At 40.0% G+C, this 22500-nt stretch overlaps 4 protein-coding genes across 4 annotated transcripts in view; 1 reads left to right on the top strand and 3 right to left on the bottom strand.

Moving 5' to 3' along the window:
- The window catches only part of LOC113827090 (phenoloxidase 3), a 12519-nt gene extending 1492 nt beyond the window's left edge, over positions 1–11027 (top strand). The window contains exons 4-14 of the mRNA XM_027379986.2: positions 650–763; positions 2997–3199; positions 4152–4302; positions 4984–5085; positions 6141–6323; positions 6848–6976; positions 7495–7677; positions 8657–8795; positions 9105–9212; positions 9472–9596; positions 9749–11027. Of these exons, the coding sequence (XP_027235787.2) occupies positions 650–763; positions 2997–3199; positions 4152–4302; positions 4984–5085; positions 6141–6323; positions 6848–6976; positions 7495–7677; positions 8657–8795; positions 9105–9212; positions 9472–9596; positions 9749–9973 (1662 nt within the window). The 3' untranslated portion in view covers positions 9974–11027. The remainder of the gene's footprint in view (positions 1–649; positions 764–2996; positions 3200–4151; positions 4303–4983; positions 5086–6140; positions 6324–6847; positions 6977–7494; positions 7678–8656; positions 8796–9104; positions 9213–9471; positions 9597–9748) is intronic.
- Positions 11028–11725: 698 nt separating this feature from the next.
- On the bottom strand, positions 11726–14016 carry LOC113804817 (uncharacterized). The gene is made up of 4 exons (XM_027355725.2): positions 13484–14016; positions 13032–13233; positions 12783–12884; positions 11726–12381 (listed from the first exon to the last, which is right to left on the bottom strand). The coding sequence occupies exons 1-4, from the start codon at positions 13955–13957 to the stop codon at positions 12242–12244; spliced, it is 918 nt and encodes a 305-aa protein (XP_027211526.2). The 5' UTR covers positions 13958–14016; the 3' UTR covers positions 11726–12241.
- Positions 14017–14159: 143 nt separating this feature from the next.
- Positions 14160–17188, bottom strand: LOC113804814 (uncharacterized). The gene is made up of 4 exons (XM_027355723.2): positions 16691–17188; positions 16230–16431; positions 15989–16090; positions 14160–15580 (listed from the first exon to the last, which is right to left on the bottom strand). The coding sequence occupies exons 1-4, from the start codon at positions 17162–17164 to the stop codon at positions 15441–15443; spliced, it is 918 nt and encodes a 305-aa protein (XP_027211524.2). The 5' UTR covers positions 17165–17188; the 3' UTR covers positions 14160–15440.
- A 4663-nt stretch (positions 17189–21851) lies between these two features.
- LOC113804816 (uncharacterized) overlaps positions 21852–22500 on the bottom strand; it is a 2460-nt gene continuing 1811 nt past the window's right edge. Inside the window, exon 4 of the mRNA XM_027355724.2 lies at positions 21852–22500. This exon is cut by the window's right edge and continues 17 nt beyond it. Within this exon, the coding sequence (XP_027211525.2) occupies positions 22378–22500 (123 nt within the window). The 3' untranslated portion in view covers positions 21852–22377.

Raw genomic sequence — 22500 nt, 5'->3', positions numbered from 1 at the left:
TAGGATTGTATTCTATTATCTTTTTCCTTTTCCATGATCTCTTAATTTCCATTCTAGATCTCTCTATCTTTTATTTCACCATCATTTATTTTCTTTCTTTCTCTTGGAGTTATCATGTTCTTGTTATAATGATTTTTCATCCTTTTCGTCCAGGTTGCTTCCTTCACTATCCTAAGAGATGAGTTAGATTTCCAAGCAATCTTCTTTCTCTTTCTCGTTTTCTTATTTATTCCATCCATCAACTTTTTTTTTACTTGTCATTCTAAGTAATATGTTAAAAACAAACCACGGAAGATCTTTTACAAACACGGTACAACGATTCACAAGCACTGTATCAGTCAATATGATCTTGTTAAGTGATTAACTAGTCTTTAAAGACTCTAATACGCTCCTTACTGCGTTATTATATAATTGTTGTTATATATTTATTGTTATATATTGCATAGTTATATATATTGTATATATTATATTATATATTATATATGTATTATCATATATATTTTTTTTATATATGTCATATATATCATAATTATATATCATATAGTGTTTTCATATAGCTATATGACATCCTGATACCTCATCAACTTGAGCAAGACACTACCCGAGTAATGCAATTGTACAACGATGCCCTTTCGACCGCCTTCTTCAGGAACTCCATTCCGTCCGTCTGCCGACCATGGTGGAGGTGTTCCCGTCCCGCTTCGTGCCCCAGGAGGCGCTGTCGAGGGCGCAGCTGCAGGTAAACAGGATGGATCCTAACCAGGTATGTACAGGGTGTTTATTACTACTTTTAGCATTACGATTGTTACTGTTATTGTTGTTACTCCTGTTGTTGTTACTGATATTGTTGTTACTGTTATTGTTGTTACTCCTGTTGTTGTTACTGTTATTGTTGTTACTCCTGTTGTTGTTACTGTTATTGTTATTACTGTTATTGTTGTTACTCCTGTTGTTGTTACTGTTATTGTTGTTACTCCTGTTGTTGTTATTGTTATTGTTGTTACTCCTGTTGTTACTGTTATTGTTGTTACTCCTGTTGTTACTGTTATTGTTGTTACTCCTGTTGTTGTTACTGTTATTGTTGTTACTCCTGTTGTTGTTACTGTTATTGTTGTTACTCCTGTTGTTGTTACTGTTATTGTTGTTACTCCTGTTGTTGTTACTGTTATTGTCGTTACTCCTGTTGTTGTTACTGTTATTGTTGTTACTCCTGTTGTTACTGCTATTGTTGTTACTCCTGTTGTTGTTACTGTTATTGTTGTTACTCCTGTTATTGTTACTGTTATTGTTGTTACTCCTGTTGTTGTTACTGTTCTTGCTATTGCTGTTAGTTGGACTGCTATTTCTGGACCTATTTATTACTATAAAGGATGATAATAATGATGATATGTGATGAAAAGGGTAGCAAATAAAATGAGTATAAATTATATGGATAACAATATAACAATATCAATAGTGATAAATTGATAATGCTAATAATAAGAATAACGAAAATAGTAATCATAGCGGCATTAGATATTATAATGGAGTAAATGAACATTCATCAAAGTAATAGTAATGGATGTGATGACAATGATGGCAATAAAGATAATAATAATAATAAGGGTAATAATGATAAGAATAATAATGATGGTAATGATAATAATAATGATGATGGTAATGACGATAATAATGATGAGGAGGAGGATGAAAATAATAACAAAAAGTAAATATTATCGCTATCATGTCAATGATAATTTTATGATATTAAAATGTTTGTGTAAATGATAATAAGAGAAAGGATAAAGATAATATTGATGATAATGATATAATAATCATAATGATGATGATCATAGAACATAAATATAGTTCTGCTGGTATTTGACCCATTCGACCCCCCCCCCCCCGTATATTGCACTTGCTTGTTACGCATCCAATTATATTCCATGTAACTGGAGCTGAAGCCATTTCATTTCACCGTAATTTGGGGATGTTATGCCTGAAAAAAAAAAATATTCTGTGTGACTGCGGAGTTGAATTAGCTTCATTTTGGATGTAAAATGGGGTTATGATTGACAACGTAGATATTAAAGAACCACATACACACACACTCACACACGCACTCACACAAACATACACACGCACTCACACAAACATACACACTCACACTCACACACACACACTCACACTCACACTCACACAAACATACACATACACGCACAAACACACACATACACACACAAACACACACATACACACACAAACACACACATATACACATAAAGACCTTTTGTTATGCATCTAACTCTGCTCTTATCACAATTCTTGTTATTATCATTATCACAATTGCTGTCATTATGGTAGTTCTCTGAGGCAATTACACTTTACTGAAATGATCAATCCACATAAATTACTTAAAAAAGAAGGTAGGAAAGGGAAAGAAAAAAGAAGGAAAAGAAAAAGGGAACAGAGAATAAATAAAGGATGGAGAGGGATTAAGGAAGCGGAAGAAGAAATGGAACAGATAAAAAAGGACGGATAACGAGAACGGAAGGGGAGGAGGAGGGGATAAAAGAAAATAAGTGAGCTTGAAGAGAGGAGAGATGAGGAAGGGGAAACGAAAGAGACTCTGAGAGGAAGAGGGGGAAGGGGGATCGAAGAGAAAAGTGGAATGGGGGGAGAGGGACATAAGGGGGTAAAGGAGATGGGGGAGGTTGAAGGAGATAAGCAATATCTACGGGACCCGCTAATTATAATTATCATGCCAATTACAATAATAATAATGATAGTTTTAGTTGTAATAATAATTGTTATTATTATTTTTTATCATAACTCTGTTATTATTACTATCATTATTTTTATTATTATTATCATTATTATTATCTTAATCATTATCATTAATATCATCATCATAATATCATTATCATGATAATGACAATGAATGACAGTGATGGCGATAATAACAATACCAATGATAATAATGCTAACAACACCAATAACAAGAATAACTTTCCCAGAGCGAAGCCGTGATCATAGAACACGGTCCGGAGTTTTCTGGCTCCCCCGTCAAGCCAGAACACCGGGTCTCGTACTGGCGGGAAGACTACGGCATCAACGTCCACCACTGGCACTGGCACCTGATCTACCCGCCTGGCATGGGCGTCGACCGGGACAGGAAGGGGGAGCTGTTTTACTACATGCACCAGCAAATTATCGCCAGGTGAGGGATTTGGGTTAAAAAATGGTCGTGTTATTGATATTTTGGGGATTTGGGTTAAAAAGTGGTCGTGTTATTGATTTTTTTTTTGTCTTTATTTTTTGTGTGTATGTGTGTGTTTGTTTATTTTTTTGTGTGTGTATGTATGTGTTTGTTGATTTGTGTGTGTGTGTATGTTTGTGTGTTTGAGTTTTTATGTGGTCTGCATTGTTGTTTGTTTATTATTTGATTTTAGCGCGCTTTGTTATATTCTTGTTTGCTTTTTGTAGTTTTACCTTTTCTCTCTCTCTTTATCTATATCTATCCCCATCTCTTCTTTCCCTCTCTCTCCATTCATTCATCCTCTCTCTATATAAATATGGAAAGAATGAACAAATTTTGGTATTCGTGAATGCGAATATTTTGTTTCCACTTTAGCTAATGCGAATACGAATCTCAATTACTCCAAACCAATCCATATTCTATGATGATAATGATGATGATGATGATGATGATGATGATGATGATGATGATGATGATGATGATGTGATGATGATGATGATGATGATGATGATGATGATGATGATGATGATGATGATGATGATGATGATGATGATGATGATGATAATGATGATGATGGTGATGATGTGATGATGATGATGATGATGATGATGATGTGATGATGATGATGATGATGATGATGATGTGATGATGATGGTGTTCTTTTCGCTTTGTGTTCAGCCATGAAATTTCGTAGACTAGAACAGCTCATAACCTGCATTTCTGACCTCCATTTAGCCACAAGATTTCGCAACTTGTAACACCCACGCGTGTGTTCAACCAATGACACTTCCCCTCTTCTTTATACCACCGTATCACACTACCTACAAAATTCCCTCTGACAGTGACCATTCCCCATTATCTAACATTCCTTCAAATCCACTTATTAATTTGCTTATTCGACGCTCGCTGACAGGTACGACATGGAGCGTCTCAGCCTGGGCCTTCCGAGGGTTCAGAAGCTCGACAACTGGCGCGTGCCCATCGAGGACGGCTACTTCCCCAAACTGACTGTCAACAACTCCGGCAGGGCTTGGGGGTCGCGCCAGGACAACACGCTGCCAAAGGTACAGAAAATACGGTTCCCTTGGATAACATTCACAAAGATACAGAGCGTGGGGTGCCAACTATAACACACAGACACATATATTAAGTATTAAGCTCTCTTGGAAAACTCACTTTCTTAGGTACAAAGTATGGGGTTCCTTTGTATAACATTTTCACAAAGATACAAAGTAAGGGATCCCAGGATAACGCACAGACGAAGATATAGAGCATAGGATCCTCTTGGGTAACACAGAAACAAAGATATTAAATATAAAGCTCTCTTGGATAACACACTTTCAGGGTACAGACTATAGGGTTCTCTTGGATCGCTCCCAGAAGTAAAGAATATGATGTCCTCCCCAACTTAACATGCTACTAAGGATAAAACATACGGGGCAACTTGTACTACATACTGCTAAATGTAGAGAATGCGAGGATCGTTTGAGAACATGATGCTTAAGGTAGATAATGTGGGGCCCTTAGAATAACGTGCTGCCACTGATAAGTAATAATAACGTCAATACTAATAATAAACACAACAACGATAATGTTATCAACAGTAATAATGTTCATAAAATTATAATGTAAAAATATAATGATAAGAGTAACAAATATAATAATAACACCACCAACAGTAATGAGTATAATAACAATACGCACTAGTCTCACTCTTAATCCCCCCCCCCCCACCTTCTCGGCAGGACTTCCGACGCACCGAAATCGGAGATCCTGTCGACATCACTGACCTGGAAATCTGGCGAGCTCGACTCCTGGGTGCCATACATCAAGGCTACATGGTCGATGTGAGTTTTATCGCCTCTCTCTCTCTCTCTCGCTCTCGCTCTCGCTCTCGCTCTCGTTCTCGTTCTCGTTCTCGTTCTCGTTCTCGTTCTCGTTCTCGCTCTCGCTCTCTCTCTCTCTCTCTCTCTGTCTCTCTCTCTCTCTCTCTCTCTCTCTCTCTCTGTCTCTCTCTGTCTCTGTCTCTCTCTCTCTCTCTCTCTCTCTCTCTCTCTCTCTCTCTCACACTCACTCACTCACTCTCTCTCCCTCTCTCATCTCCTCCTCTCTCTCTTATCTCCCTCTCTCTCTCTCTCATCTCCCTCTCTCTCATCTCCCTCTCTCTATCATCTCCCTCTCTCTCTCTCTCTCTCTCCCTCTCTCTCTCTCATCTCCCTCTCTCTCTCTCATCTCCCTCTCTCTCTCTCTCATCTTTCTCCCTCTCTCTCTCATCTCCTTCTCTCTCTCATCTCCCTCTCTCTTTTTCTCATCTCCTTCTCTCTCTCGTCTCCTCTCTCTCTCATCTCCCTCTCTCTCTCTCATCTCCCTCTCTCTCTCTCATCTCCCTCTCTCTCTCTCTCATCTTCCTCTCTCTCTCTCTCATCTCCCTCTCTCTCTCTATCTCCCTCTCTCTCGCTAATCTCCATCTCTCTCTCATCTCTCTCCCTCTCTCTCTCATCTCCCTCTCTCTCTCATCTCCTCTCTCTCTCATCTCCCTCTCTCTCTCTCATCTCCCTCTCTCTCTCTCATCTCCCTCTCTCTCTCTCTCTCATCTCCCTCTCTCTCTCATCTCTCTTCCTCTCTCTCTCATCTCCTTCTCTCTCTCATCTCCCTCTCTCTCTCTCATCTCCCTCTCTCTCTCTCATCTCCCTCTCTCTCTCTCTCTCTCATCTCTCTCCCCCCTCTCTCTCTCTTGACTAACAATAATGGCCTTAGATTATAAGAATTGCATGATCCATAACGAAAAGATGATACAAAAAAAATAAGTAAATGTAAATAAAGAGATAAATAAAGAGAGACAGATCAATGAAACGATATTGAATTAACAGATAGATAATAAATAAAAACTATACCGCTACAGCGCAACGGTGACAAAGTTCCTCTTCGAGATGACGTCACATCCGGCAAGCGAGGGATCGACATCTTGGCCGACGCTCTCGAGGCCGACGCCGACCACAGCGTCAACTTCCCTTACTACGGCGACCTGCACAACATAGGCCACGACATCCTGGCCTTCTCACACGATCCTGACAACGCTCACAAGGTACTCATGAGAGGGAGGGGGGGGAAGAGAGGGAGAGGGGGAAGAGGAGAGGGGGAGGGAGCTGAGAGGGGGGAAGAGGGAGAGGGAGAGGGGGAGGAGAGGGGGAGCGGAGGGAGGGAGAGGGGAAGAGAGGGAGAGACAGTGGGAGCTGGGAGGAGATGGAACGAGGGAAGGGAAGATAAAGGAAAGAGAAGACCAGAGAGAGAGAAGGGAGAGGGAGAGAACGAAGAAGAGGTAGAAGGAGTGGCAGTGGGAACAGAGTGGAGAGGGAGAGGGAGGGAGAATGGGAGGTGGGGAAATGAGAAGGGAGGGAAAGAGAGTGGGAGAGGGAGGAAAAGGGTTGAGTAAGAGAAGACGAGGAAAAGACAGAGGCGGGGGGGGGGGGGAGGCAGAGACAGAATGAAAGGAAGAGGAGAGGGGAGCGGAATAAAGGGAGAGAGAGACAGGAGAGACAGGGAAGAACTCGAAAGATATGACGTAAACAAGCGTCCTGAAAGATACTGATTTCTCTCACTTTATCACAGGAGGAAATGGGCGTCGTTGGGGACTTGGGGACGTCCCTCAGAGACCCTGTGTTCTTCCGCCTGCACAAGCTCGTGGATGACTTGTTCCAGGAGTACAAGTTGACCCAGCCACCGTACAAGGAAGAGGAAGTAAGTCCTGTTTAATCTCTTCGGTCAAAAGCTAGTTTCTTCTTTTAAATCCTTAAGTATTATTGCCAATTGCTAGTTGTGGCTGTCAAATGTTAGTTACTTCTTTTAAATAATTGTTAAGTATTATTGCCGATTGCTAGTTATCAAATGTTGATTACTTTTTTCTTTTTTGTTTTTTATTATTATAGCCAATTGTTAGTTATCACTGTCAAATTCTAATTACGTTTTTAAAATTCTTGTTTAGTATTATTGCCAATGGATACTTATGCTTATCAGATACTTCTTATTACTATCTCGTGCTTATGGGCATTGTTAGCCAATGCTAGTTACTCATATTCCTATATGCTTATTATTTGTAGTATCAAACTACGGTTTTCTTGACACCAAACATCACCACCCATCACCCTTTAAACCCTTCTCCCGACTGGAATACAAACACCTACCCAAGTTAGAAAACGTTCTTTCCCCTCCCATCTTGAAATACGCCTCCAGATCCCCTCTCCCCTTCCCCTCAACAGCTGTTCCTTCCCGGCGTGAGGATCGGAAGGGCTGGCGTGGTGAGGGACGACGAGGCTGACGTCCTCCTCACAGGCTGGAACACAAGGGAATTCGAAGCCAGCCGCGGCATCGACTTCAACGGTAGACCCGTGATTCTTCGCCTCACGCATCTCGACCACAAGCCCTTCGACTACCATATACAGGTCGGTGGTTGCTTATTTCTTTTTATTAGTATTCTCCTTCTCCTTCTTCCTGTTCTTCTTTTTCTCCTTCTCCTTCTTCCTGTTCTTCTTTTTCTCCTTCTTCTTCCTGTTCTTCTTTTTCTCCTTCTCCTTCTTCCTGTTCTTCTTTTTCTCCTCCTTCTTCCTGTTCTTCTTTTTCTCCTTCTCCTTCTTCCTGTTCTTCTTTTTCTTCTTCTCCTTCTTCCTGTTCTTTTTCTCCTTCTCCTTCTTCCTGTTCTTCTTTTTCTCCTTCTCCTTCTTCCTGTTCTCCTTTTTCTCCTTCTCCTTCTTCCTGTTCTTCTTTTTCTCCTTCTCTCTCTCAGTTGTTATTCTCTTCTTACTTCTTATTATCATTATTATTGTTATTATTATCCATCTCGTTTTCCTTCTTCCTTTTTTTTCTTTTGCTTCTTTTTTCTTCTGCTTTTCTTCTCCTCCTCTGTCTTCTTGCTCTTCTTATTTTCATTTTATTATTTTCTTTTGACTTCTTTCCCTTCCTGTCCTTCTTTCTCCTCTTTTTTATTCTTCTGCTTCCTCTCTCTTTTTTTTTCCTATCATTTTTTCGTTTTCTTCTGCTTCTTCCGTTTCTTTTTCTCTTCCTCCATCTTATTTTTCTTTCTTTCCTTGTTTTCTTTTCATTTCCTTCGTGTCTTTTTCTTCTTCATTTTCCCTTTTCTATGAGCATGACTTATTGCGTATGTGACGTTTGAGTCAAATTACTGACCACAAAGTACTTCTTCTCTTTTCCTTTCTAAATTGTCTATTTCATCTTGCGCGTCTTGAGTTGGCTTCAGAACGGTAGTAATTACAAAAAGAACGATTGTACTAACGGATACTAACCGAAGATACAGTTAAGTTAATAGAGATATTGATATTATCTACAAGCATCGCCATCACAGTGATACCTGATTGATCGGAGAATCGAAAACATGTCGAAACGTAAATCCTCGTCGCCCTCCAGATCAACAACGACCTGCGAGAGCCGAAGGAGGTGACTGTGAGGATATACTTGGCTCCGAAGTTCAATGGTCGAGAACAAGAGATGAACTTCATGGAGCAGCGGATCCTCTGGTGTGAATTGGACAAGTTCACTGTTCACCGTGAGTTTTTGACATTCGCCTGTTCCTTTTATTTTTATTTTATCATTCCTGTTCATCTTTTTGTCTTAGTGTCAATCCCTATCTTTTATTCCCAAATTTTCTTTCTTTCTCTTCGTTCTTTCTTTTCTTTTTTTCTTTTTTTTCTGAGGTCATTTCATAGACACATGAAAACCAAATGCGATTTAATTTACTCATCATCGATATCATCATTATCTTGGCGATGCAATCAGAGTCGAAAAAGAAAAGAAAAGGAGAAGGAAAAACTAGTGAATCTACAATCACTAATCTCCTTTTACTCGGTACCGGCAGTTAAACCCGGCAAGAACCACGTCGTCAGGTCGTCCAAGGAGTCCTCCATCACCAACCTCGAGGAACTGACCTTCAAGGACCTGGAGAACTCTGGGCCCGGGAACTCAAGTAGGTTCTAGGGGAGCGAGGGGAAAGGGGAGAAGAGAAGGAGGGAGGGAGGGATGAGGTAGAAAGAGAGAGAGAGGGGGGGGGGAAGGAGAGAAAGAGAGAGAGGGGGGGGGAGGGAGGCAGAGAGAGAGAGAGAGGAAGGAGGGTGGGAGGGAGAGAAAGAAAGAGAGGGAGGGAGGGAGAGAAAGAGACCGACTGACATAAACAGACAGAAATACAGACAATATCGTAAGCCGTCCTCAGCGTTCTCCTTCCACAGGTGAACAGTCAGCATTTAACTTCTGCGGGTGCGGATGGCCCCAGCACATGCTCCTCCCCCGCGGCCGCCCGGAGGGAATGGCCTTCCAGCTCTTCTTCATGCTCACCGACTACGCCAAAGACAAAGTACGTATCCGCATTTGAAATGTGGTCATACGCATTTAAAATCCTTCATTCTCATGCACAGATACCCTTCAGGTGTAGCGAACACACACAATACATATCCCTAAATGCGTATTGAAGTTCATATAATAATTATTCTTTAATTTTTGACTCAGGTGTCGAACCCAGGGGGCGTGAGGCGGTGTGCCAATGGCGTGTCCTTCTGCGGGATGCAGGACGCCAAGTACCCTGACGCCCGACCGATGGGCTTCCCGTTCGACCGCCGCCCCGCGCCCACCCTCCAAGGGCTCCCCGTCAACACCACCGCCGACTACGCCCGTCTTGGCAACGCTTTCATGCATGACGTCACCATCAAGTTCCTGGGCGACAAACTGAACTGATGTGCGCATCACGTGACGCTGTGGTTCATAGCTGTCGAATTGTTTGTTTACCTGCTTTGTCCTTTTCAATCCCTGTTTCTCTCTCTCTCTCTCTCTCTCTCTCTCTCTCTCTCTCTCTCTCTCTTTCTCTCTCTCTCTCTTTCTTTCTCTCTCTCTCTCTCACACACACACACACACACACACACACACACACACACACACACACACACACACACAACCCAGCTGTTTTAATTCCCGGACCGAGAAGATAGTAGGAAAAGATTTCAGCCAGTGCATGCGACCTCACTGTAGTGCATAACCCAGAACAATGGAATATCTCGCAGGGAATGATACCACATTGGTAACATAGGCCTACATTGAAAGATTTAACACAGGATCATGGGTCTAAATCTGGCAGATTTAACAGAACATAGGATTGCACTGGGCAATTTTAACATATAAGCAAAGGACTATATTGGAAAGATTTATCATAGGTCTACACAACAGATTAAACACAGGAGCATAGGACTATATTGGACTCATTTAACACAGGAACATAGCACTACACTGGGCAGATTTAACTCCGGAACAAAAGAATACTTTGGACGGATTAAACATAGGTCTATATTGGACAGATTTAACACGAGAGCATGGGACAAATATTAGACAGGTTTAACACAAGAACATGGAACTTTATTTTGGATGATGAGCTTCTCGAGTCTGTAAAATTTGAGCCCCGCAGCAGGAGGGAGATGAGAGTCCAGGAAAATGATACACAGTATTACGACTCTTGCATGAAAACCTTTTTTACTTCAGTCTTCCCACGTGCATCTTCCCGGAATCATTTCCTTAGATGGAAACAATAGAACAGCTTGTTTATATTTATTATGTACCTTGTCTTACTACTTTCTGTGGTTTATGAAGTTTAACTATATAACGGTGGTTATGCATATATTCATCATACACTATACCAATGCGGCAATGGGAATGTGTGCAGAGGAACAGGTTTGATCTGTGAACATTTTTCCCTTTTTTTTGGTCTCGAATATTTATGTTAAATATATCTGTTCTGTACTGTTTTTGTTTGCCTATCCCGGAGCAAAAGGTCTATATATTTATCAGTAAATATATATTCAAATATAGATATAAGTATGCGTGTGTATATATAGAGATAGGAGGTAGAAGAAATACATATAGCCACACAATGTGAATACATGTGTGTGTTCAGCCTGTAACATTCCTCTGCAGGGTTTAGGTCTCTTCTAATCTTTTCCAATATTTTTTATATAAATTTCTTTGAATATATATGTATATATATATATACATGTGTCTGTGGGTGTACATAAGTATATATATATATATATATATATATATATATATATATATATATATATATATATGTGTGTGTGTGTGTGTGTGTGTGTGTGTGTGTGTGTGTGTGTGTGTGTGTACATATATATGTATATATATACACATATATATACATATATATGTATATATATACATATATATATACATATATATGTCTGTGTATTTGTGTGTTTATATATGCGTGGAAGTGTGTGTGTCTGTGCGTGTGTGTGACTTAAAAGTTCTGCAATAGTCACATACCAAATCTAATGCTCGAAAACTGCAGTCAGAATCTATCGACCTGATTCCCTTCCCTTTACTCCTCTTAACGAAACAACAAATGAAACGCAAATTATCTGCGTGACTAGAAGCTGAAGTATTTCAATCTATTTGATCAAGGTCAGCGATACGCGAGTCAATGTGTCAGGTTGTCTTATCTTTATTTATTCATTTACTCATTTGTAGCCAAAAATCTGACTCGATTGACAACACTCCAATACAATGCACTTCAATTTAAAAGAAAATAGCAACAGAACAAGTTATGCGATACGTCAGTACTTCTCAAGTTAATCCAGTAAGTTGCACATACCAAGACTAATATTTATGAATTTGTTTAGCAAGGTTTCTCAGCTTGAAAATGGATACAAATCATATTTCTATAATAAGAACAATTGGTATGAACACACATTGAAAAAGATTGATCAATTTCCATGTTGGTAAATATGCTAGAGTGCATCTGTGCTACAGTGGAATTGCAAAGAAATAACAAAAATTACATGTAAGCATTATCTGTCTCTCCAAATTTCCCTCGAGAAATGGAGAGAGAGAGAAAGAAAACTGATACAAGAAAAAACACAAACAACAATAACACAAAACGCAAACAAAAAAGACAAAACAGCTAGAAGGAAAAAGCGTCTTCCGCGGCGATTCGTCTTCGCTCTAAAGGCAGCCGCTGTAGTCGGACTCGGGGGTGTTCTCCAGGTCGTTCGGGTGGGTCGATGTGAGGCAGCGGACGCGGGCCTGCTTCACCCACGGAGACAAGCGCAGCCAGGCCAGGCGGCAGTCGCAGTCGAATGGCTCTGGGGGAAGGAAAACGAAAACGAGAATTAGAGCAGAAAAAACGAGCTATTGGCTATTCGACAAGAGGGTTATAGCTCAACATTAGGACAAAAGGTATTGCCTAGGCTAGTATCAGTTTCAAAACCTGCTTATGAATTCATTAGGTTAGAGAATTAGAACAGAAAGAACGAGCTATTGGCTATTTAACTAAAGGATTATAATTCATCATCAGACCAAGTTCAATGTAAAGTTAAGATTCACTATCCCTTTTATGTACTAATTTCAAAGCCTATTTATAAATTCATTAGATTAGCTCCTTAAATGGACTGGAAGGCGGGGACTGACTAGAAAACATTCAAAATAGAGATAATTGTGTGTGTTGGTTTATCCGTGTTGTGTTATTATGTCCCTCAGGTTTTACCAGGTATATCCAAGATGCCTCCGCCGGTGAGCACGCCGATGTACACTTCCTTGGCGATCGTCTCGGATTCGATGACTCTGAGGCGAGATCCCTTTGGGAAACCTAGAAGACAGAGGCAAGAACTGTCATCAAAGCTAATAATCGAAATAGATGCATCGATTAGAAACAATGGAAAAATGAAAAAGAAATAAATAAATCATATATATATCAGCCACCGTAAAGAAAAAATAACTCGACATACAAACTTACCTTGGTACGCGCCCGGCTGAGCCTGTCCCTTCCACCCGTGGGCGTCGTTGAAGAGCAGCACCTCCTTCAGCGTGGGCGAGTCGAAGCTGAAGCTCTGAGCCCGGACGGTCTCCTGTGGCATGCTGGTGATCCTCACCGTCTGCACATTCTTCAGGTCGTAGAAGGCAAGCGGCATGACCGAAGCACTCTCGATATGAATTTCCTGCAACGTAAGTTCGATCCACTAAGCAAAATTTGGACGTGTTATAAAGTAGCGTGTGTGTGAGAATCCTGATTCTTAGTGTAGCTTTACGTGGCATTCCCATGTTTGGTTTCAAAAAGAAGATGAATGTAAACAGAAAACAGGAAGAATTCATTAAATAAGCTTCAACGATAAAAAAAAAGTGAATCACAATTTAATCACAAAACGGTCAAAATCAGGAACAAAGATGAAACACCTTCCCGCAACTTACCTGAAGACTCCTCATGCCGCTGAGGGCAGAGCGACTCACTGTCAGGGTCTTCGGCTGAAGGACCGTCATCTTGGTCACGTGCGGTGCAGTGAGCGCCGGCATCTCCGTCAGAGCGGTGACGACGAAGAAGATTTCCTTCAGAGTGGCACTCGAGGCTCCCGTGATGTCTTCCACGCGACTCAGCTTCGGGCACGATGTTATCCGGACCTCAGAGAAGCGGAGGTCGGCCAGCAGCCCAGCCGGGAGATGATCGATGTAAAAATTTCTGTCGATTCGGAATGTTTTCAAGTCCCAGACACCGGTGATGACGCTGTATTTCTTCAGGAAGTGCTGAATTTGCTCGACACGCATGTCCCCGGAACAGACAATGCCGTCACTTGTATAACAGCGTGGTGTCTGTGCAGCAGCATTCTGGGCGCTGAGCACGCTCAACGCGGCTGCGACGGCGAGAGAAAGCAGGAGTTTCGCTTGCATGTTGCTCGATCCGCGGCGCGCCGAGGAGTGACACGGGCTGCGAGGACGGCGTTGGAAGTTAACTTTGACGCCCGTCAACCGGATCGTCTGGGTTTCCGAGAAGAGTTTATACGTATATATACCCGGGCAAATGATGAAATTCAGAGGCTTTCCGCCTCTGATTACAAGTTCATTTCGTTACAAAGAATCCAATGCACAACAGTAAAATTCATATTGCTTTATTTCATATTCCAGGAAATAGTGAAATGACAATATAAATAAATTGGTTGATATATAAAGACACTCAGATATCAACCACTTTATTTACTTAATATGTAATCAGTCTTTCCTACGGCATAGGCCTACATTTTTCTTCTTTTTTATAACACAAACTTTAATTTAAATGGATACACACGCCATTGTATTCAATCATCAGTCATTTTTATAACTGTCCACGCATTAAGTGGCATTACGTTAATCAAGAATCCTACACCGATTAGGTTTGACTACGTCAGTGATATTGTAACAATGCTTTACATAATGGATTGACCTTTGAAACCCAATGAATTCTTTCCCATCTTGCAAGGGGAATCCCACACTTTTTTAAACTATATTATTATTCTAGTTAACGTATAATAATAGACCATTGCATTCCATTTACTGGTGATACCTTATGCAACGTACCTAAAACTAAACCAACATACACACGCAGTGTCTACACACATTGTGTGTGTGTGTTTATAAACACAGTCTCTCGCATCTATCTTTCGTACAAACGAATACACATTCACATACACACGCACACAAACCCAGTTATTCATACATGGATGTTTACATGTGTGTTTGTGTGTGCAAAAAAAATTGTATTTATGTTCACATACATTTAGGCATGGTGAGCGGCACGTGAGTGATTTTTTTTTTTTTATCCAAAATCAGACTCGATCTGCTCGCTCTTTTGACCATGTCATTGGACAAGACCTAGGTAATGAGATACCATATTTCATTATGGTAATGTGAGTAGATTAGTCTTTTTTTATTGAAAATTTATTATCTTGGAAAAATTTGACAACACACCAGTACAATGCAATATAATTTGTTAAAAGAAAATAACAGCGCAACGTTATACGATACACCAATACTTCTCAAGTTAACCTAGATATCAACACTAACGCTTGAATTTGCTGAACAAAGTTTTTCAGTTTGAATATGGATCCAAATCATATTTCTATAAGGGCAATTGATATGAACATAAATTGAAAAAGATTCATTAGCTTCCATGTTGGTAAATACGTTGGAGTACATGTGTGCTACAATGGAATTGCAAAGAAATAACAAAAATAACTTATGTAAGCATTATCTATCTCTCGAAATTTATCTCTCATGAATACGAGTAATGTGGAGAGAGAAAGACAAATAAAACCAAACAACAACAGCAACAAACGCAAACAAAAAAGACAAAACAGCTAGAAGGAAAAAGCGTCTTCCGCGGCGATTCGTCTTCGCTCTAAAGGCAGCCGCTGTAGTCGGACTCGGGGGTGTTCTCCAGGTCGTTCGGGTGGGTCGATGTGAGGCAGCGGACGCGGGCCTGCTTCACCCACGGAGACAAGCGCAGCCAGGCCAGGCGGCAGTCGCAGTCGAATGGCTCTGGGGGAAGGAAAACGAAAACGAGAATTAGAGCAGAAAAAACGAGCTATTGGCTATTCGACAAGAGGGTTATAGCTCAACATTAGGACAAAAGGTATTGCCTAGGGCTAGTATTAATTTCAAAACCTGCTTATGAATTCATTAGGTTAGAGAATTAGAACAGAAAGAACGAGCTATTGGCTATTTAACTAAAGGATTATAATTCATCATCGGACCAAGTTCAATGGAAAGTTAGGATTCACTATCCCTTTTATGTACTAATTTCAAAGCCTATTTATCAATTCATTAGATTAGTTCCTTAAATGGACTGGAAGACGGGGACTGACTCGAGCTAGAAAACATTCAAAATAGAGATAATTGTGTGTGTTGGTTTATCCGTGTTGTGTTATTATGTCCCTCAGGTTTTACCAGGTATATCCAAGATGCCTCCGCCGGTGACCACGCCGATGTACACTTCCTTGGCGATCGTCTCGGATTCGATGACTCTGAGGCGAGATCCCTTTGGGAAACCTAGAAGACAGAGGCAAGGACTGTCATCAAAGCTAATAATCGAAATAGATGCATCGATTAGAAATAATGGAAAAATGAAAAATAAATAAATCATATATATCAGCCACCGTAAAGAAAAAATAACTCGACAAAAACTTACCTTGGTACGCGCCCGGCTGAGCCTGTCCCTTCCACCCGTGGGCGTCGTTGAAGAGCAGCACCTCCTTCAGCGCGGGCGAGTCGAAGCTGAAGCTCTGAGCCCGGACGGTCTCCTGCGGCATGCTGGTGATCCTCACCGTCTGCACATTCTTCAGGTCGTAGAAGGCAAGCGGCATGACCGAAGCACTCTCGATGTGAATTTCCTGCAACGTAAGTTCGATCCATTAAGCAAAATTTGGACGTGTTATAAAGTAGCGTGTGTGTGAGAATCTTGATTCACAGTTTAACTTTACGTCCCTATATTTGATTCAAAAAGATGGATATAATTTTCTTTCAGCCAATATAAAGAACCTAACAAAAATCAAAGAACCATAAAAGAGAAAAGGGTGAGTTATAAAAAAAATATATGGTTCAGCAATCAAAATCAGATGAAACAAAGATGAAACAACCACTTCAGCTTACCTGAAGACTCCTCATGCCGCTGAGGGCAGAGCGACTCACTGTCAGGGTCGTCGGCTGAATGATCGTCATCTTGGTCACGTGCGGTGCAGTGAGCGCCGGCATCTCCGTCAGAGCAGTGCCGACGAAGAGGATTTCTTTCAGAGTGGCACTCGAGGCTCCCGTGATGTCTTCCACGCGACTCAGCTTCGGGCACGATGTTATCCGGACCTCAGAGAAGCGGAGGTCGGCCAGCAGCCCAGCCGGGAGGTATTCGATGCTAGGATTGCTGTCGATTCGGAATGTTTTCAAGTCCCAGACACCGGTGATGACGCTGTATTTCTTCAGGAAGTGCTGAATCTGCTCGACACTCATGTCCCCGAAACAGACAATGCCGTCATTTGTGTCACAGCCTGCTGACTGTGCAGCAGCATTCTGGGCGCTGAGCACGCTCAACGCGGCTGCGACGGCGAGAGAAAGCAGGAGTTTCGCTTGCATGTTGCTGGATCCGCGGCGCGCCGAGGAGTGACACGGGCTGCGAGGACGGCGTGGGAAGTCAACTCTGACGCACGTCAACCGGATCGTCTGGGTTTCCACGAAGAGTTCAAGCGCATGTATACCCGGGCAAATGATGAAATTCAGATACTTTCCGTCAGAAAAGAGGTACCTGGCACGTAGCAACATTTACGAATAAATCAATATAATTGTAAAACATTGTTACAGATTTACCATTTCATTTCAAAAATACATAAAATCCTTATGACAGTGAGATTTTAGTGCTCTAATCCGTATCCCAGGAATAGAAAAATGACAGTATAAATTTTTCGTCAGATGAATAGAAACACACCGATATCAACCACTTTATTTATTTACTTCTCAATACATAATCTGTCCTTCCTACAACATAATCCTACATCTTATTTTTTCCTAACACTAAATCTTAATTTACATGGATGCACACACTAATGTATGGGATCAGCCATTTCTAGTTGTCTACATATTGTGGCCTTATGCTAATCCTGAATCCTACACCGATAAGGCTTTATTACGTTAATGATATTGTAACATTTCTTTACATAATGGACCGACCTTTGAAACCCAATAAATTCTTTCCTATTTTGCAAGGGAAATCCCACACTGTTATAACAATCAAATCATTCTAGTTAACTTGTGATGATAGATCATTGCATTCCATGTACTGTTGACATCCTATGCAACGTACATAAAACTCAGCCAACATACATACACACACGCACTATATGTGTTTTTATAAACACTCAGATATCTTTCACACACACAGATGCATACACACGCAAACATACATGAACATATATATATATATATATATATATATATATATATATATATGTGTGTGTGTGTGTGTGTGTGTGTGTGTGTGTGTGTGTGTGTGTGTGTTTATATATTTATTAACATATATATATGAATATATATATATATATATATATATATATATATATATATATATATATATATATATATATATATATATGTTATAGGGAATATGTGGAACTCGGGATTACACGTAAACCCTGAAACGATTAGATATTTCATGTAATCTGTGTGACCAATTTGTTTTCTTCATGTCATATTACCTCAAACTTTCCTGCAGATATATTTTACCATTCAGAAGTCAATGCATTATTGATATACCATACAAACTTCTTTATATATCTTATTTTATATCATTATCATTTATTAATTTTTAAGATATCACGTAATAACTGTATTTGCCTGTGGTCACAGCGATTACGTAAAATCCCTGATTATTTCAGGTTTTATGTGTAATCCCTAATTTCGTGTATTCCAGGTAACATATATACATGTAAATATATATATATATATATATATATATATATATATATATATATATATATATATATATATATATATATATATATATATACATATATATGTGTGTGTGTGTGTGTGTGTGTGTGTGTGTGTGTGTGTGTGTATACATATGTAAATATACAATATATACATTCATATATGTATGTATATATACAAATATATATATGTATGTATATATGTGAATTTGTATTTGTCTATATATACATGTGTATATATAGATATATACATTTTTCTCGTCTCTGTTATCTTTTTCCTTATAGTTATCATTATGATCTTTATTATCCTTATTATCATTATCCTCATTAATGTTATCATCATTATCATCCTTATTTTCTTTTGTTTCTTCATCCCTCCTCTCCTTCTTTCTCTCCCCTTCCTCTACCTTGTCCTTTTATTCTGCTTCTTCCTCTTTTTCTTCTTTTTCTATTTCTCTCATTTCGTTTCCTTATTCTTACCTTTTTTCTCTCCTTTTTCTACTCCTCCTCCTCCATATTGTTCGTATTCTTTTGCTATTTCCTCTTTTATTTATCTTCTGATTCTTCCTCCTTTACTTCTTTTCTTCTTTTTCTTTTCTTTTCGTTTTTGCTCTCTTCTTTCTTCCTCTTCTTTTGTTTCTTCTCTTCCTCCTCCTTCTTCTTTCTTTCTTTTTATATATATCTTCTTTTCGCTTCCATCTTTTACCTTTCTTCTTTCTCATTTTTTACTTTTCAAGCAACTAGAATTATTGCATTTGTTTCTTTTTTCTTTCTAAATCAAATCTATTTCCTCTGGGTTACTACTGGATTCAGTGCAGTAGTAATTACATACAGAACGGGTACTAAGCGAAGATACTGGTTTAAACTCATAGAAGGATTACTTACAACCACCACCATCACAATGACGACTGACTGATCGGTGAATCCAGAAGATTTCGGAACCGCCTCATCCTCCTCAGGTGAACTGGCAGCATTTAACTTCTGCGGGTGCGGAAGGCCCCAGCACATGGTCCTCCCCCGCGGCAGCCCGGAGGGAATGCTCTTCCAGCTCTTCTTCATGCTCAACGACTACGCCAAAGACAAAGTACGTGGTCCACATCTGAAATATAGTCATACGGCCGGTTTGTTCAAATTGTGCGAGGCCATCTAGATACATGCATATCTATCGGATATATAAAAACATTTATCTATCTATGCGGTAGATATACATGTCTAAACTGATAGATGTGCGTTTATTTTTGTGTATATGCGCATAATGAATGTTCGTTGGGTCGGCAGAAAGACATTTTAAGTCTTTCATCCTCATACAATTATGCTATATATCCCTAAATGCATACTGAAGTGCATATGCTAATCCTTTTTCTATGCTGGTGTCGAACTCAGGGGGCGTGAGGCGGTGTGCCAACGGCGTGTCCTTCTGCGGGATGCAGGACGCCAAGTACCCCGACGCCCGACCGATGGGCTTCCCGTTCGACCGCCGCCCCGCGCCCACCCTCCAAGGGCTCCCCGTCAACACCACCGCCGACTACGCCCGCCTTGGCAACGCTTTCATGCATGACGTCACCATCAAGTTCCTGGGCGAGAAACTGAACTGAAGTGCGCATCACGTGACGCTGTGGTTCATACCTGTCGAATTGTTTGTTTGCCTGCTTTGTCCTTTTCAATCCCTGTTTCTCTCTCTCTCTCTCTCTCTCTCTCTCACACACACACACACACACACACACACACACACACACACACACACACACACACACACACACACACACACACACACACACACACACACACACAACCCAGCTGTTTTAATTCCCGGACCGAGAAGATAGTAGGAAAAGATTTCAGCCAGTGCATGCGACCTCACTGTAGTGCATAACCCAGAACAATGGAATATCTCGCAGGGAATGATACCACATTGGTAACATAGGCCTACATTGAAAGATTTAACACAAGAACATGGGTCTAAGTCTGGCAGATTTAACAGAAGAACATAGGATTGCACTGGGCAATTCTAACATATAAGCAAAGGACTATATTGGAAAGATTTATCATAGGTCTACACAACAGATTAAACACAGGTGCATAGGACTATATTGGACTCATTTAACACAGGAACATAGCACTACACTGGGCAGATTTAACTCCGGAACAAAAGAATACTTTAGACAGATTAAACATTGGTCTATATTGGACAGATTTAACACGAGAGCATGGGACAAATATTAGACAGGTTTAACACAAGAACATGGAACTTTATTTTGGATGATGAGCTTCTCGAGTCTGTAAAATTTGAGCCCCGCAGCAGGAGGGAGATGTGAGTCCAGGAAAATGATACACAGTATTACGACTCTTGCATGAAAACCTTTTTTACTTCAGTCTTCCCACGTGCATCTTCCCGGAATCATTTCCTTAGATGGAAACAATAGAACAGCTTGTTTATATTTATTATGTACCTTGTCTTACTACTTTCTGTGGTTTATGAAGTTTAACTATATAACGGTGGTTATGCATATATTCATCATACACTATACCAATGCGGCAATGGGAATATGTGCAGAAGAACAGGTTTGATCTGTGAACATTTTTCCCTGTTTTTTTTTTGGTCTCGAATGTTTATGTTAAATATATCTGTTCTGTACTGTTTTTGTTTGCCTATCCCGGAGCAAAAGGTCTATATATTTATCAGTAAATATATATTCAAATATAAATATAAGTATGCGTGTGTATATATAGAGATAGGAGGTAGAAGAAATACATATAGACACACAATGTGAATACATGTGTGTGTTCAGCCTGTAACATTCCTCTGCAGGGTTTAGGTCTCTTCTAATCTTTTCCAATATCTTTTATATAATTTTCTCTGTATATATATATATATGTATATATATACATGTGTCTGTAGGTGTACATAAGTATATATATATATATATATATATATATATATATATATATATATATATATATATATGTGTGTGTGTGTGTGTGTGTGTGTGTGTGTGTGTGTGTGTGTGTGTATACATATATATGTATATATATACACATATATATACATATATATGTATATATATACATATATATATATACATATATATGTCTGTGTATTTGTGTGTTTATATATGCGTGGAAGTGTGTGTGTCTGTGCGTGTGTGTGACTTAAAAGTTCTGCAATAGTCACATACCAAATCTAATGCTCGAAAACTGCAAGCAGAATCTATCGACCTGATTCCCTTCCCTTTATTCCTCTTAACGAAACAACAAATGAAACGCAAATTATCTGCGTGACTAGAAGCTGAAGTATTTCAATCTATTTGATCAAGGTCAGCGATACGCGAGTCAATGTGTCAGGTTGTCTTATCTTTATTTATTCATTTACTCATTTGTAGCCAAAAATCTGACTCGATTGACAACACTCCAATACAATGCACTTCAATTTAAAAGAAAATAGCAACAGAACAAGTTATGCGATACGTCAGTACTTCTCAAGTTAATCCAGTAAGTTGCACATACCAAGACTAATATTTATGAATTTGTTTAGCAAGGTTTCTCAGCTTGAAAATGGATACAAATCATATTTCTATAATAAGAACAATTGGTATGAACACACATTGAAAAAGATTCATTAGCTTCCATGTTGGTAAATACGTTGGAGTACATGTGTGCTACAATGGAATTGCAAAGAAATAACAAAAATAACTTATGTTAGCATTATCTATCTCTCGAAATTTATCTCTCATGAATACGAGTAATGTAGAGAGAGAAAGAAAACTGATACAAGAAAAAACACAAACAACAACAGCAACAAACGCAAACAAATAAGACAAAACAGCTAGAAGGAAAAAGCGTCTTCCGCGGCGATTCGTCTTCGCTCTAAAGGCAGCCGCTGTAGTCGGACTCGGGGGTGCTCTCCAGGTCGCCTGGGATGAATCCCGTGAGGCAGCGGACGCGGGCCTGCTTCACCCACGGAGACAAGCGCAGCCAGGCCAGGCGGCA

The sequence above is a fragment of the Penaeus vannamei genome, chromosome 19, assembly GCF_042767895.1.
Source record: "Penaeus vannamei isolate JL-2024 chromosome 19, ASM4276789v1, whole genome shotgun sequence".
Classification (NCBI taxonomy): Eukaryota; Metazoa; Arthropoda; class Malacostraca; order Decapoda; family Penaeidae; genus Penaeus; species Penaeus vannamei.
Note: the sequence above shows the minus strand (reverse complement) of the source record. Positions and strands in the feature narration are given on the sequence as shown.